Source organism: Diceros bicornis, chromosome 13 (assembly GCF_020826845.1).
Source record: "Diceros bicornis minor isolate mBicDic1 chromosome 13, mDicBic1.mat.cur, whole genome shotgun sequence".
Classification (NCBI taxonomy): Eukaryota; Metazoa; Chordata; class Mammalia; order Perissodactyla; family Rhinocerotidae; genus Diceros; species Diceros bicornis.
Window position 1 is genome coordinate 16457507 of NC_080752.1, and position 16583 is coordinate 16474089.

Sequence of the window (16583 nt, forward strand, 5' to 3'; positions counted from 1 at the left end):
GCCACACCTGGGTCTCCGCCCAGAGGAGGAGCTCACAGCCACCGACACCCAACTACCCCACAAGACAGATGTGCCGAGTTCCAAAGGGAACTGCAGACAAAGCATGGCTGCAACTTCAGAAAGAGGCACCGGAGAGGGCAGAAAAATCACAACAGGCTGCATGCAGGAGAAGGCCAAGTGTCAAAATAATTGAGGGACAGAATTTGGGCAGGCAGAGACAGGTCATGGAAGTCTCTCCGGGCAGGGGGAGTGACTGAGCAAAAGAGGCCTCCTAGCAGGAGGCAGCAGAGATTGGCTGGAGCAGAGACCTGTGTGATGAGACTGCGGGGTTGGACGGGGGCAGAGGCAGCCTCCTCATGCCCATCTGCCCACTCACACACACTGTGGGTGCAGCATCCTTGCCTCCCAGGGCTGCTCACCGGCTCTGGGGCACGTTTTGCCATCTGGCAACAAATTTCATGCTTATTAACCCAAATGATATGAGGATGAGGGTGTCAAACTTCCTAGGGAGCCAGCCCAGGACATAGCCATACCAGACCAAAGAAATCCCAAAACACGATAATATAATAAACAATTATGCACCTGCGTTATTATTTCAACATAAATACATTAAAAAACAGACTATCTTAAATTATATATTATTGTGTATTTTTTGATTAATAGCTTTATTGAGATATAATTCACATACCATACAACTGTCACAGTTAAAGTGTACAATTCAGTGGTTTTTAGTATATTTACAGAATTGTGCAACCATCACCACAATCAATTTTCCAACATTTTCATCACTCCAAAAAGAAACCCTGTACTTTCATTAGCAGTCACTCCCCATCCTCCCTCAAAGCTCCAGCCCCAGGCAACCATTACTTTATTTTCTGTTTCTACCAATTTGCCTATTCTAGATATTGCATATAAATGGAATTATATAACATGTCACCTTTGGTGGCTGATTTGTTTCATTCAGCATAATGTCTTCAGGGTTCATTCACGTGGTAGGTAGCATGTATCAGGACTTCATTCCTGCTCATGGTCAAATAATACTCCATTGTATGGACATACCACATTTTACTTACCCATTCATCGGTCAGTGGACATTTGGGTTGTTCCCACTTTTTGGCTATTATGAATAATGCTGCTATGACCATTCATGTACAATTACTGTGTGGACATAGTTTTCATTTCTCTGGGGTAGACTGCTAGGAGTGGATCTGCTGGGTTATATGTTATATGCTGGGTAACTGTGTCCAACCCTTCCAAGAACTGCCAGACTGTTTTCCAGAGCAGCTGCACCATTCTACATCCCCACCAGCAGTGTACGAGGGTTCCAGTGTCCTCCCATCTCCACCAACACTGGTCATTATTCGTCTTTTTGGTGACAGCCGTCCTAGTGGATGTGCAGCGGTAACTCATTGTGGTTTTCATTTGCATTTCCCTAATAACTAATGATGCTGAGCATCTGTTCACGTGCTTATGGCTATTTTTACACCTTTGGGAAAATGTCTATTCAGATCCTTGGCCCATTTTTTGTTTTTTATTATTGAGTTTTAAGAGTTCTTCAACATATTTTGCACTTAAGTCCCTTATCACATACTTGATTTGCAAACAGTTTCTCCGTTCTGTGGGTCGTTTTTTTACTTTATTGACCATGTCCTTTGAAACAGAAGTTTTAAATTCTGATGAAATCCAATTCAGCTACTTTCTTCTCTGGCCACTCGTGCTTTCGGTGTTGTAGCTAAAGGGCTTTGCTTAACCCGGGTCACAAAGATTGACTCTTATGTTCTCCGCTGAGTGTTTTACAGCGTTAGCTCTGACAGTCAGGTCTCGGGTCTACCTTGAGTTCATCTGTGTGCTGGTGTAAGGAAGCTGTCCAACCTCCTTCATTCACATGTCAACAACTGGTTGTCCCAGCACCATTTGTTTATTCTGTATTATTTACTTTTCTGTTACATAAATGCTATTATTTAAACAAAACATCAGTAGGACTAGGTAACAGTGGCAATTCATAGGAGGACTAGTTAAACATCTAGTCCAACCTGATGGGGCCTCCAGCACTTGTGTAGTGACGGGACTGCTTGTGGCACAGATTGAGGCTGCTTTTCTGGATCAGACCACGTCGATTTGAGAAGACACGGCAAGACGAGAACCCTGGCTGAGTTTCCTCAGGGGCTCAGCCGAGCTGCTGGGGACCCATCTTGCTTTCGGGGGTGCAAGAGGGCGAGTGTGCTTGCTTTTCCACTTACAATACTTCTCTGAATTGCCTGCAGCCTCTGGGACATCCTTCTTTTCCGGCACGTGGTGGTAAAACTAAATACAGAGTCAAATGTAAAATTCACGTGGACTTGCTGCCCTGTTCTTATCAAGCCCTGGTGTCAGTCCAACGTGCTAACACCAAGCCAACCATCCTCTCCACAAGAACGTCTGCACGTGGGGTCTTAGGATTTTATTTACTCACAGAGGGTTGTGGACCCATAGGAATTCGCTTCCAGCTCTCCAAAGACGTCCATCCACTTTGTATCTACAGGCTGGTTTTGGTAGACCAGCTGCTGTCAGGTGGGTCCTTTGTATCCATAAATCCATCCGACGGGCTATCCCTGTCCAAGGTGTCCATCACTTCTAAATGTTCCCAAGCATGCTGGATGTCATTACCAATTAAACCTCTCTTGCTCAGGGACAATGGTTTTAAAGCACAAAAGTAATTTGAACTTGTGAGATCCCAAATAAGTTACAGTTTTAATAAAGAAATTGTGAAAGTCCTGTTTAACAACTTGGCTGCCCTTACTGGTGACATTTTTGGAGTTCTCAGTCTCATCCCAAAAAACGAGTCGTTACTTTGGCCATATGAGGTTTTGTTACTACCCCCTCCCTCCGCCTGCGGCTATGAACAACTCAGGTGCGGTCCGCTCATCCTCGTCTGGGTTCCTCGTAGCCTCTTTAGAGATCATCACACAGTTCTGGAGAAACAGCACATACACTTCTGTTTTAGTGTAATTCCTTTCTCCATTCTCATCTCTACGTATTTCAAACTAGAAATGGACGGCACAGCAGGCCGACATTTCCACATCTATTCTGTGGGTAGCAATAACAAAAGCCATCTTGTGGGCGGGTGCGTGCCTGAGGCTCTCTCCACGTCTACAAAGTCACAAATCTCATGAGGTGCTTCTGTATGTTTTGAGGAAATTGACGAGTGACCAAAATCTTTCATTTTGAAAGCCTAGTAACAGAGGTAAATTATCACACCCCTGGGCAGCAGTGTGGGGACAAGGGGTGTGGGACGTTCAGCAGGTGAGACATTTACAGACTAAACGACATTTGCCAAATTAACTGTGTACTATCTGCCAAATATGCAGACAAATGAGCAAAGTCTAGTTTGTAACTGGACAAGAGAACAACACCTGTTGTCTTCTGCAGTTTCATTAACATCTTCATAGAAATCCAGGCGATGATCTGAAGCTCCAGTTTTCAAGTCAAGCTTCCTAAGAGCTGGGGCCAGAGTCTGATGCACCCCCTGAGGGACTGCAGGAAGCTCACCTGACGGTTGGTGAGGTCCATCCGACAGAATCAGCTCTACCTGTACAGGACCAACACATTTGTCACCAAAATTCCCCTCTGTTCACCCACAGGCCTCAGCTGCAGCCTCTGACTCAAGAAACGTGCCCTGAAGGTCATGGAGCAACGGGGGGAACAGCCTGGTGATGGGGTCCGTTCAAGGGGGATGCCCAAGCCAAGGCTGTGGCCGCTGTTTGTAACCAAGTGTCAGTGTCTTTTTGGTTGACTTAGAAGCTCTGCCTGTCACACCCCAGACCTGTGTGATTTAGTCTCCAGCACGCTTCCACATGCCCCACCTGCACGCCCCTTCTCTCTTCAGCGTACTGTGCAGTACGTCCGCTGTGGTCATTTACCTCTAATCCGCCCACCTGGCATTAAAATAACATGGTCCATTGGCCTTTTCTTCTGGTGATGTCAGGGTCAGGCTGATGCTGGTGTTGTCATCATTCCCATTTTCATTATCTGAACTCTTAGAAAACACAGTCACACTACTCACAATACGAAAACTGAAAGCTGCGCTATCTCGACAATAAGCGCCACAATTAACCTGCAGCAGAGTCGAAGGCAGACCCCCGGTGCCCACGACTGCGGCCACTTGAGTCGCACCCCTCGGAGCCTTGCAACATGATGAGCCATCATTGAGAGCCACGGGTCATGACCACCAGCCTCCGTGGTCAGGGGAAGACAGCCACCATGGGAGGAGGGTGATCTACGCCATTTCCATCTGACACCAAACGCAGCTCTCAGTCCGTCTTTTGGGCTGCTGTCTGGGTCTTATACTTTTCTGCCCAACCTTCTGCATCCATTGCCAACAACCAGGACTTTCTGTGTCCTGGGACCTTGTCTCCCAGGACATAGGGCTTCTAGTGCTCAAACCTGGGTAGCTGGTCACTCTAAGGAGAGCCAGGGGCGATGAGGCCAGGTAGTCGGAGGTCCTGGCTGCCAAGAGGGGAGGGAGAGGGGTGGTGGAGCATCAAGGGTGGCGTGTGGTTCCCACACCTCTCAGTCCCAAGCCCCTCTTGGCACCCCAGGAGGCAGGCCAAAGACCCTCACCCCAGAGGCTGCAGAGGATTAACCACGTGCAGTGTCCAGCATGGGGCAGCTCTTGATCAGAGTTTAACACATGGGGTGATTCAGGTGTCACATCCAACACTGAACCACAAAACCAGGGGCTGGCCCAGTGACCCAGTGGTTAAGTTTGTGCACTCCACTTTGGCAGCCCGGGGTTCACCAGTTCGGATCCCGGGTGCAGACCTATGCACTGTTCATCAAGGGATGCTGAGGCGGCATCCCACATAGAAGAACTAGCAGGACCTACAACTAGGATATACAACTAGGTACTGGCGCTTTGGGAAGAAAAAAGAAAAAGAGGAAGATTGGCAACAGATGTTAGCTCAGGGCCACTCTTCCTCAAAAAGAAAAAAACAAAAACAAACAGAGCACCCCAAAAGGCCACAGACAACTCTGGGGCCCCAACCCCACCCTCTGGCTCTGCAGTCCACAGACTGTTGATTTGGTCACAAGGCAGCCTCGTTTCCAAACCCTGAGCTCCCCAAGGCCAAGGCTGGTCAGATTCACCCCCCGCCACCTGGCACAGAAGGGTTGTCTGTGGAGGTGAGTCAGCCAGGCCTGTCCTCACGGAGCTCCCAGCTGAGAGAGGGCGCTGCAGCTAAACATCCAACATGGGACATGGGAGCACGGGGCCGGGAGGGGTCGGGGGGGGGGGGCGATGAGCAGGCCCAGAAAAGGTGGGAGTTGAGTTGCAACATCACTGAGGGTTGGAGCTTTGAAAGGCACAGAAGGGGGAGTGGCTTCCAGAAAGGGACTATCCACAGAGAGACAAAGAGGCTGCAAGGTGCCAGACTCACAGGGCTCCTGGAGCGCAGGCAGGTCCACAGACGGGCCACGTGCTCCTGCCGTGGCCTCCACCCTTAGCTCCACAGCCAAGGAAACAAACCCGAGAAGGTGAGGGACACCCCAGGGTGGCACAGCCAACCAGCCACGACCAACCACCCCACCTGCAGCCTGGTGCTCTCCCTCACCAGCACCCCACACAGAGCAGCGGGGGTACCCACATCAGGGCCTGGTGTTCTACTATGACCAGAAGGGTGGGAATCCGTCTACCCCCTTCTCTCCCACCCCCGCCAGCTATGAAATGGGAACTGAGTTGCCCAAAAGTTAATCATTTCCCTGGCAGTTTATTTTATTCATCTTTGGTAACAAATGGCTGAAATCAATTAAACTTGCTTTCCCCTCAGCTGATGAAGTTAATTATGATTTGTTATGGTATCTGATATGTAAATTATTAGAAAGCAGACTTACGTTGGACCGGCTGCCTCCAGGCGGCACGGGATTAATCATTGTGTAGATGTTGTCACTGGAATTTGTTGAATCTGCAGAACAGTGGAAACCCGCAAGTTGGGGTGATTAATTCATTTCTTAATTAAAACAAACTCGTGCCACTTGAACTCATTCTTTTGTATTTCATCACCTAAAATTTCCTCTAAGTACCACCATTTTCTGGCTAATTTGTATTTAATGAAGATTCACAAAGTTTTTAATCACAGAAAATTCAACTGTGAAAACCACTCAACCCTGAAAGGAAGAATTGCAGGGTGTCTGGACGGCAGGGTGGACACAGCAAAGGGGGATTACAGGTTCAAATTCTCGTCTCCCCACCCCAAACCCAATCTGGTCCCCTGACGCTGCCAGGGATGACGCAGGGGCCGCCAGACCGCCACCTGTGCTCTCCCAACCCCACCAAGTGGCCATAATCAAATCAGCAAAGAGAAACGCCACCAATTCCCTGGGGGCCACCCTGCCAAGCTGATGGGGCAGGAGGGAGAGGCAGGGATGGGGCTGGAGACACATTAACATATGGAGTGGTTTAATGTGACCCAGTCTGAATGTAGGTCATGCTGCTCATAGAAATGCAGCAGCGGAAAGAGGGAGCCGGAGCGGGAGCCGGAACATCACGGGTGCTGCCAGCTCCACCTCTGCAGCCGAGCAGCTTCCCTGCGATGGGGAGCTGAGGAGGGGGTGGGAGAGAGGGACCCCACCAGCTTTCCAATTAGCCAGAAAAGTCTCCTTAGGAAATGAGCTCGCCTGTTTATATTAGGAGCAGGCACCATTTCTCGGGCAGAAACCCAATTACCTCTCACTCGATATTTTGGGGAGGGTAAGGATTGTATGTTGAATTCCTTCTAGCGGATGGTAAGCTATTCTTAGCTGGGAAAGAAACACAACTGTGATACTGCGTGTGTGTGCGTGTGTGCATATGCCCACGTGTGTACACGCATGCCCTCCTTTGATTAAAGAAAAACAGAAAAGGGGTCTCCTACATAGAGGACCAGAAGCCAAGAGGCCTCATGCCAGAGAGTCCTGGTCCCAGGATGCCAGATCCCAGAAGCCCCTTTTCAGTCATCTGGGGAAACGCACAACCAAGACAGGGTTCTCTCTGATGGTGGGAGCTGAGGGCAGCGAGACCCCTCGTGTGCGGATATCCTTGCTCTGCCCCTTTTAACCAGAGATGAGGAGACCTGACTGAGGCCACACAGCAGGCTGGGGTACCAAGAGCCTCCTGCCCCCAAAATCCCTGAGGCTAAGATGCCCAGTGGGGACATGCTGCTCAGGAAGAGTGGCGGGTGAGCCTTGGCTCTGCACCCGGGCCCCTCCAGGACTCCTCCCTCTTACCTGCAGGACTAGGCATGATGGGTGTTCCTGGGGGGCCGCCACCACCAGGGGGTCCCTGCACATGAGACAAAAACTGACATCAGAAACCCACGGTGATGACATATGTGGAGAGAGGCCACCAAGCTCCAGCCACGTCAGCAGCAGCTGCTCACAGGAGCCCAGCCCAGCATCCAGCTCTCGCTAAACCTCGGGCGCCAGGTGGAGCCCAAGCGGTTAAGCCCCGGGGGAACTGGACTTGGATCCCTCCCTTCCTTTCTTTAAACCAAGAGGCAGCTGAACGTGTGTGCACGTGTGCGCTCACACACATGCCAATCGGTGAAACCAGAGGCCTGTGGTGGAAGCCAACCGGCCCACTGGTCAGCGCCCCAGATGGAGATCTCAGCTCCGGGTCTCGTTTGGGGACTTCCAGGCCACCAGAAGGTACAGATACCGGAACACTGACAGCAAGTTCTAGCACAGTTGGAACCTGTGCTCAGAACATGCTTTGAAAGGGAAGGATTCCCTGAGCAGCTCTCTTGCACACTCAGTCCCGTGTGGCTACACATGCGATGCCCCACACTCGCACACACTTACCACGTAGGTACCGGGTGACGAGGAGGAGTATGGAATCTAGAAACAAGAAGTGAGGGAGCCACGTGTCAGAGTCATTTCCTCCGACAGGCAGCGCCCTTTGGTTTCCAAATCCACTTGGGGCCACAACCCCACTGTTGACAGGAATGGCTGTGGGACCCGCTGAACCATCCGGTCAGTTTCCCTAGGAGGGCCTGGGGCAGGAGCAAAGTCCAGCTCCTATGCGGAACTGACCCTGGGAGCCTCGGCAGGGAACCTGGGGGCTGTGGGCCATGGGAGGCCCTCCAGTTCGAGAGGGCAGGAAAATGACAGCTTTGCCCCAGCCCCTGGCCTTCTGCCCCAGACTGCCTGTGCTGAGGCCCCTCCCGGCTCCTTCCTCTGAGTGCTGGAAGCCAGCCCTGCCAGGGAAGAGGAGACTGGCAGGAGCCCCCATGTGAAGTGCTCTCTGAGCCAGGCTCTCAGTTCCCACCTCGGAGTTTCCGCAGAGCAGTGGGCTGGAGTGGGCAGGCCCAAGCCGCTGAGGGCCCCAGCGTGTCACTCTCATGCCTCCACCTACAGGTGGGCTTCTCCTTGGAGGCGTCAGGTGCAGTCCTGCTGCATCTCCCCTCCCTGTGACACCTCCAACCTGGAGACAGGACCCCCCCCCTGCACCCCAGAACCCCCTCCCTGGCAGACACACCCCACTTGACCTGGGTACTCACTGAGTTAGCACTGTTAGGATTCGGCCAGGGTCTGCCGGCTCCTGGGCCCCTGAGAGAGCGAGAAAGAGACGGAGACAATGAAAAATGTGCTATAAACTCCAAGATGGGGGTTGGGGGGGGGCAGTGCTGGCAGGGGCAGAAGAAGAGGGCTGCCATCACTACAGGAAGCCCGCCCTTCATACAGCCCTAGGGCCTTAGGGACTGTCTGGCTCTGGGGTAGTGACAGGTTGTACCATGGATAGAAACCTCCAAACTCCTATAAATTACTTGCAAAGTATATAAAATTTCCTCAGCATGTGCATCTTCCCAGGAGGGGAATCCATAGAGTCTCATGAGGACTGATCATCACAAAGAGATTAAGAACCACTAAAGCCTAGAACAGTGCTCAGCTGTACAAGGTTCAAATCCTGACCCTTCCACTTTATGCTGTGAGCCCAGGCAAGTGACTTCACCTCTTTGTGCCTCAGTTTCCTCATCTGTAAATGGGGGATAATAATAACTGCTTCCTAGAGTTACTATGAAGATTAGCTGAGCTGGTCCACGGAACATGCTCCAAACCATGCCGGGCACGGCGAAACACCATACAGGGGTGAGCTCTCAGCACCCGTGTTGTCCACATCCTCACTTTACTGAGGAGGAGACTGAGGTCCAGAGTGGTACCAGTAAATACTTGGATCACGAGTCTTCCGGGGAGGGCAGTAGAGGGTGGGGAAGGCCTGGGCCCTGAGCGGCCGGCAAGGTGGGTTTTGCCTTACATGTTAATCCCGGGCATGGCGGGGCCGAGGGAGTTGGGTGGTGGTCTCATGCCGCTGCCGTAACTCTGCAATGACAACCAAGGGTCAGTCTATGAGAAGGAGGAGGGGAACCGGAGAGAGGAGGAGGGGGAGAAACAGACAGAACACAGCGAGAGGGTTAGTCTGTGAAAAGGATCTGATGAGAAACAACAATCTATTTGTTTAAAAAAGGTGTGGGGAGGGTGGGGAACAAGCGACAGGACCATAGTGACAAGCCAGCACAGAGGGACAGTCACAACTGTAAACGCATCGACTTTAAGATGGTTCTCTCAGGAGCCTATGGACATCAAGCAGGCTGCTCCTCTCTCCAGGATCAAGGCGCCGGCTGGCACCTTCCCCGGGTCTCAGGCGGGTAGAGTGGAATGGACTCGGAACAGAACCGACTGTGAACATCAGCACCTCAGACACTCTGGGGGAGGAGAATCTGCTGGCGGCTGGGGCCAGGGGCCGGGCCTGGATGTGGCAGGGGAAGAAATGCTCCTGAAAGGCCTGCCCTGCAGCAGTCCCCAAGGCCTGGCAGCTAGAGATGCCCCACTGCACCCCAGGTCTGTGTTGTCCCCCACCCTCACCCCCAGAGCAAGTTGCCTGATTCAGGCGTCAGCCCAGGGGGCCCTCAACAAACACAGCGCTAGAGGAGCCAGAGGAAAACTCCGTTTCCACCTTAGAGAGCATCCCTGTTGTTTGAGAGAAGAGTCTACACAGAACTCAGAAACTCCCAGGAGTCCCAGCTCAGCTCAGCACAACCCCCAAGGCAGAGGGGGCGGGTCACAGAGCGCCTGGACCAGGCACCCCAGGCCTCTCATCTGGTTCATCTCCTGTCACAATCAAGCCAGTGCTGCCCCCTGACTCCCCTCTCTCAGTGCTATTTTCTTCGCAGGTATAAGTGCCTTGCTTCTCTTCTCTACCTGGTGGGCTCCTATACATCCTCCAATACCCAACTCAAACATCACCTCCTCTGTGAAGCCTTCCCTGCCCCACCCCTTGGAGCTAACTGCTCCATCCTAGTTACTCCCACAATGCCTTGTAATTTCCCTCCTCCACAGCCTGTATCACATGGGGTTCTGATCGTAGCCACACGTTCATCTCTCCTACTGGACTCTGAGTGCCTTTTGAAGATAGAAACTGCGTCTTAGTGATCTTCAGATGCCCCCTCACTCCCTGCACAGGCTGGCACAGACTGGGTGCTGCATCAGTCAGTGGAGGGTTGAAGAAGTGAACGAAAGGCAAGTAAAATGGGCCTGGCCACAGCTTAAGCTCTGTCCTCGTAGGAGAATCTGACGGCAGCAGTTGGTGGAATTCTGAGGGCAAAGGAACAGCTGGCGCTAACTGTCCTTTACTGAGCACATAACACGCTTTACATAGTCTTTGTTTTGGTCCTTACAACACCACCATGAGGCTGGTATTATTCCCATTTTACAGAAGAGGAGACTGAGGGTCCGAGGGGAGAAAGATTTGCCCAAAGTCAGTCAGCAAATGACACAGCTGGGGTTTAAACCTGGACCTGGGAGCCTCCGGAGTCTGCGCTCTACGCCCACACCTGGTGAGCGGAGAGTGGGAAGGGGGACTGAACAGGCGGCTCGAGAGCCAGCGTTCTTCAGCCAGGGCCGGTCCTTCAAACCTCACGGCCTCGGGGCCCCCTCCTCGGCTTCGTTACTCACCGAGTTGCCTGAAGGCCAGGAGAACACCCAGACGGGGTGTGGACAATGACAGGAGCTGCACCAGGCAGGCTGGCAGCAAGCGAGGCCTGGAGTCGGGGTGGGTGGGGGCAGGGCAGGTGCCGCAGGGGACCCTCAGGAAGCCCACGCCCCTGTGCCCATTCACGGCCGAGCCCCGGGCCAGGAAGATGTGTGCCTGCCTCCAGCACAGCGGCAGGCTCGGGGGACATGCAGGGGCGGGCCCCTTTATAGAAGGGCGGCGTGAGGCAGCGTGCAGGGCCTCGGGAGAGCTGGCCCGGCTCAGCCATGTGCTGGTGACTTTGGGCAAACGGCACAAGTGACAACAATGCTCAGCCCAGGCCTGGCCGTGCTACGGGCTTTTTATCACTACACTTAATCATCACAGCAACCCCAACCCTGTCCCCACTTGAAAGATGAAAACACTGAGGCGCAGAGCAGAGCGGCGGCCCCTGCGCAGCGATGCTCGTGGCAGAGCCAGCACCGAAGCCCTGCAGCCTCTACTGTGCCGCCTCGTCCATGAAACGGGGACAAGGAGCCCCCAACCCTCCAGGCCCCGGGGGATCACAGGGAAGGACGGCTCTGCAGCGCTCGGCGGCCGGGGAGTGTGCGCTGATTTGGGCCGTCAGCAGCAGAACAACTGCCAAAGCCCTTAATGCTGCCTTAAGCGTCACAGAACCTCGGGTCTTAAAGGGCCCTTTCTAAGCCCCACGTGCAGCCGCTAAATCCCCGCCACAAATCTCAGCTTCGCTTCCGCTCCTCCAGAACAGGAGGCTCACCACGTCCCTAGCAGCCCACTGCTCCACCGCGTGCAGCCCGCCCAATCAGGAAGCTCTTCCCGAGAGAGTGAGCTCTGTTCCAGGGGCCGCAGCTGCATCCTGCTGCCTCTCCCACCACAAGAGTGACCGGCACTGCGGGGCAAGACGGGAGGGCTGTCCTGGGAGCTGGTGGAAGCCCAGGACACTGCAGCACAGAGTGAAAGGAGAGGACGGGGGGTGCTCGCTCCCGAAGGAGGTCTGGACATGCAGCGCGAAGCCACTTGGGAGGCTGTGCGTGCACCGTCTGCTCTTCCCGACCCCACCCGGCCACCAGGGTGGAGGGAGTGTGCCCACCCAGGGCCTTCCTCCTTTAGAGGTGCTGACCCTGGAGGCTCACTCACACCTCCCCATTTCACAGATGATAAGCTGGAGGCCCAGAGAAGCTAGAGACTTGCTGAAGGCCACACAGTAAATGAGGGGTGAAAGTAGGGCTACAAGTCAGGTTTTTATCAAGTTTTCAAATCAGAAACACCAGCCCTTTCACGGAGGGCGAGAGGGCTTAGAATCATGGTTTCAGAGACTGGTGAAATGGTCCTCTCTGCCAAGTGCCTGCTCCCTGCTCACAGCACTGGGCCGCAGGGTGTTACGTCCCCATTCCTCTGCTGTCAGCACTGCTTCGCAGGGACGGGGCAGCTGGATACATGGGGGCAGTCCTCAGCGCAGCCGTGGGGCCGGCCACAGCCACGGAGGTCTGTCCTACACACCCCGTGCCCTCATCCCAACGCGGGCACCCAGACCTTGTGCAGAGGGGTCTGATCCACAGTCAGGAACAACAAAGGGCCCTCCTGCTGGCCCCACCCTCTCAGTCTCTCCGTGCTCTGTGCAGGATCCACAGTGACTCAGGAGGGCACTAGCAGCGAGCAGGGGCTGGGGCCTGCGACTCCTTTCTGTAGTACCTCCTCGTCAGAGGGGCTCTCTCGGTGCTGCCTGCCGTCTGCCCTGCGCTATCTTCACCTCAAAACAGGAGAACAGCCATTTGGTCTTTAGGCTGGATCTGTCAATGCAGACTTCTGGCCGTTGAGAAAGTTTCCTGGGCAGCAGGGTCCTGCCCTCCACCCCCTCTAATCACAGGGTGGCCTGGCCATCTCACACCGGAAGGCCTCCAATGGGCCACCTGGGCAAATCCCTGCAACGGCCACCTCCTTCCTCACCCAGCTCCCGGCTGCTCCGGCCAAGTTTACAACCCTTCTATCTCTTCCTGGAGTCTCTGGTCAGAGGACTGAGCTTGGGCTGTCCTGGCTCAGCCGGGAGATGTGGTTTCTCCCGGGAGGCACAGGAGCGTCCCTCGGGATTGTGGATTATCTTTCATCTGAACTTTCTCAAATGCAGACAAGACAGAACAGCTGACTCGAGGCTGTGCTGGCTCTACCCACAACCTGAATACCAGAAACACGGGGAGTCGGGACCTCGGCGTCTGTGAGCCACAGCACCTCTGACGGCCTCGCAGTCTCTCCGCATGAACCTGGCTGGCAGCCCCTGCAGTCTTGGCCTCATTCTAATAGGATTCACTTCTGAAAAACTCAGCCAAAGGTTCCCACCTGACACCAACATGCACGTAATTCTTTAAAAGAAAATACAATTAAGTGGAAATATGACGTCCTTTTTAGCACTGGCCATTTGGCAAAGTCAGAGTAAAATCTCCCCAAGGCTCCGAGGGCAAAGGGGAGGGCGATCCCTGGTCGGCCGGTTCCTCTGTGACATTTAGGCTAAAATGCAACACAGGCTCAGAAAGTGTAACGTCACTCCATTCGGTTTTGAAATCTCTAAAGTAGCCCCAAGACCACAGTATGCCTATTCTTTGTTCAGAAAGTTCTGGAGTGCTCACTGACTATTAGCAACCTTATTCCTTGCTTGGAATAACAGGCTGATGGTTCCCCCCCTTTGTGTCTGGTCTTAGCACAGCATTGTGCATGCAGTGGTGCTTACTAAAGGCTGCCTGGAGGGCTGGCCACCCTTCCTAGCAGCCCGGGCTGTGGCAGACACAGGCCCCCTCTCTGAGCCCAGGACCTGGCGAGGGAACGGAATCTGGGGAACACCTTGAAGGCGCCCGTGCTGAGCTGTGTGTCTCACAGCTGCTGTTTCACCCAGCCCCACAACAGCTCCTGAGGTCATTTCCCAACCGCCCATTTCACAGATGAGGGGACTAGAGGCCCAACCGGGCTGAACTGCAGCCAGAACCATGTTTTCTAGCACTAAGTTCTCAGCTGGTCCCCCTCCTGGCCGCTGGGAGAGTCTGCCCTCTCCTCACCCTCAGCCTTGGGGTCTAAAACTTCCAGGCTCTGCGGTGCCTGCTCCCGGCTGACCCCAGACCCTGTGATCCACCCCACACCCCAACCTTGCCCAAGCCAAGTCCCACATGACGCCTGGCCTTTCTGGCCCCAGGGAGGGGCTGGCGCAGACATTCTGAGCTGCTCTGGGGAGGTTCGGCTCTGGAATTTAACACTGCATCCTACCCAGCGGGTACAGGAGACACAGGAAAAGCCCTTTAAGGTTTCCTATTGATGAAACAAAGTAAAATAAAGGACCAGAGAGGTGTGTTCAGAGCCCCCGAGGTGGGTGGGGTGGGGAGGGTCAGAGGGCATCTCCCTCCCCTCTGGGCACCCTCTCAGGGCCCACGGGGCAGCTCCACCCTTGCACACTGCTCGGGGAGGCCAGGAGAGCCACACTGGGCCCAGCAGGCCCTTTTCGGCAAGACCTCAGCCTTCAGCACCATCACCTCTTTAAAGCCGCCAGACTGGCCGGACCGCTGGTCTGGGACAGACACGATGACACACCCACTACGGCAGGAGGAAGTCCTCAACTTCCAGAGCACTCTGCCCTCAGCCAGTCTGACAACGTCCAATGCCAGCTTCTAGAACCTCAGTAGTACTACAGGCTTAACAAACCATTAATGGCCTTTGCCAGAAAAATAAAAATAAAAAAGAAACCAAAAGCGATCACTAAACCCAAGCAACTAGAATCCTGAACACTGGTTTTAAGCCCCCAAGTTGGACTATAAATTGCTCCCTAACGGCTACCCCGCGCCAAGCGTCACACCAGGAACTTGACCCTCCTCCTCTGGGTAACCCTACAACTGGTCTCCTTTCCATTTTACAGACGCAGCTGCTAAGCCTCCAAGAACACAGAGGGGTGGGCGGTAAGGCAGGAATGAAGGTTTCCTGCCCCAGCTCCATCATCTTGTATCTCCCAGATCCCGCGGGACGTTCTGGAAGTCCCAGGCCACTGCCGATTTCTACACCAAGAGTATTCCTAATGTGTGGCCGAGGCTGAGGGAGACTCGGGAGAGGGAAGGCTCTGCTTCAGACCCCGCCACCCCCACGGGTTCCTCGGCCGGGCGTCCCTGCAGAGGTCAGCTCAAGACACCACATGGCAGGAAGGGGTCACTCTGCTGGCTTAAAAGCAGCTGGCAAAAGTACAAGCTTTTGGGGATTTGAAGAAAGAAAAAAACAAGAAAAGTGGAGCTGCGATTGGTGTGGGCTTGCTTCCTTTTAGGATTATGGGGCCAACAGAAGACAAAGACCTCCCTGAAACCTTTCAACACCACAGATGCTGCAGCACCACCGAGAAGAAAGCAGCGGGCTGGGTGTGCTGTAAACTCAACTCCAGACAGAGCGGAGGAGCACGGGGTGCACAGACACCTCTCCCCACAAAAGGGTGGCACGTGTGTGTGAGCGGGGGCACCACTTCACCCCAGGAAACCGGAAACCCGAGGAGGGGCCCAGAGAACCCAAACATCGACAAGTAGGGGTGGGAGAGACAAGCGGGCTGCCAGGTAGGGCAGAAAAGAAGGGAAGAACACCCGAGAACAAACCCCCCTGCTCTGTGTGCGACTCCCCTCCCCTCACTCAGACCCCTAGCTTCTGAGATGGTCAGATTCCAGAGAATTCCCAAGGAGAGCAGAACACAGCAAACTCTACCACGGCTACTGTAGGACACAGAGCCACACTCATACCTCAGAAAGTGGGAGCCAATCCTGAGAAGGTTCTAGAACAGGAATGGCCTCAGACCCCTGCCCGATGGTCCTGTGGGACCCTGTACCTGTGGGGTATGCGGCTGGGTCACAAGGAGTGACCCATGTGTTGGCTCTGTAAAGAGGTAGACAGGGCACTTGAAATAATTTCTTCTAGAGGTTTCTAAACTGTCTTTTTGGCAATGGAGTCCCTCCGGTCAAAAGAAATCTTAGACAGGAGCCTGGTATCTGAAACCGGCCAAAGCTCTGGGTGAAGCGGGTACTGGGGCCCTGGCCAGCCTGGCCTCCTCTCACCAGGGATGGCATCGCTGAGAACCATGGAAAGACTCATCCCCACTGCACAGATAGGAAAACCGAGGCCTCTGGGGCTCACAGAGGTCACAGGGATCCGTCCAAGGCAGGCAGAGTTGCAGGCAGAGCTAGGACCGCCACTCATGTGTCCCGCCTTTGGGTCCTGCCTGTGACCCCTTGAGCTAGCTCCAGTCCATCCACATAGAGTGGGAGGCTTTGTGATTCCTGGAGGACCCACAACACTGCTTGGGCACCAGCCCCCCACATTCTGAATCCCTCACACCACATGCTAGCACACCCCTCTCCTGGAAGGGTCTGCCAACCAGAAGGAGCCCAGAGGCCCCTCTTCTCCAGCTCCCTGGCGGTCCCTCACCTCTGCCTGCCACCTGCCAGGGAATGGCTGCTCCTGGTTGTGGTGGGGCCAGCCCAGCCGTGGGCAGAGAGGGCAGCTGGGGACCTGGTCACGCCCTGTCTCCTCACCCCCGTGAGCTGAGAGATGTGGAAAGACTGACAGACTGTGGAAAGAG

General features: G+C 54.1%; 1 protein-coding gene across 3 annotated transcripts in view; it reads right to left on the bottom strand.

Annotated features, from left to right (window-relative positions):
* Positions 1-16583, bottom strand: part of SSBP3 (single stranded DNA binding protein 3) — a 162283-nt gene that overhangs the window by 4071 nt on the left and 141629 nt on the right. For all 3 annotated transcript variants that reach the window (XM_058552502.1, XM_058552501.1, XM_058552500.1), the window contains 5 exons: positions 9266-9330; positions 8511-8559; positions 7813-7848; positions 7240-7294; positions 5869-5939 (listed from right to left, as the gene is read on the bottom strand). In XM_058552502.1, the coding sequence (XP_058408485.1) occupies positions 5869-5939; positions 7240-7294; positions 7813-7848; positions 8511-8559; positions 9266-9330 (276 nt within the window). The remainder of the gene's footprint in view (positions 1-5868; positions 5940-7239; positions 7295-7812; positions 7849-8510; positions 8560-9265; positions 9331-16583) is intronic.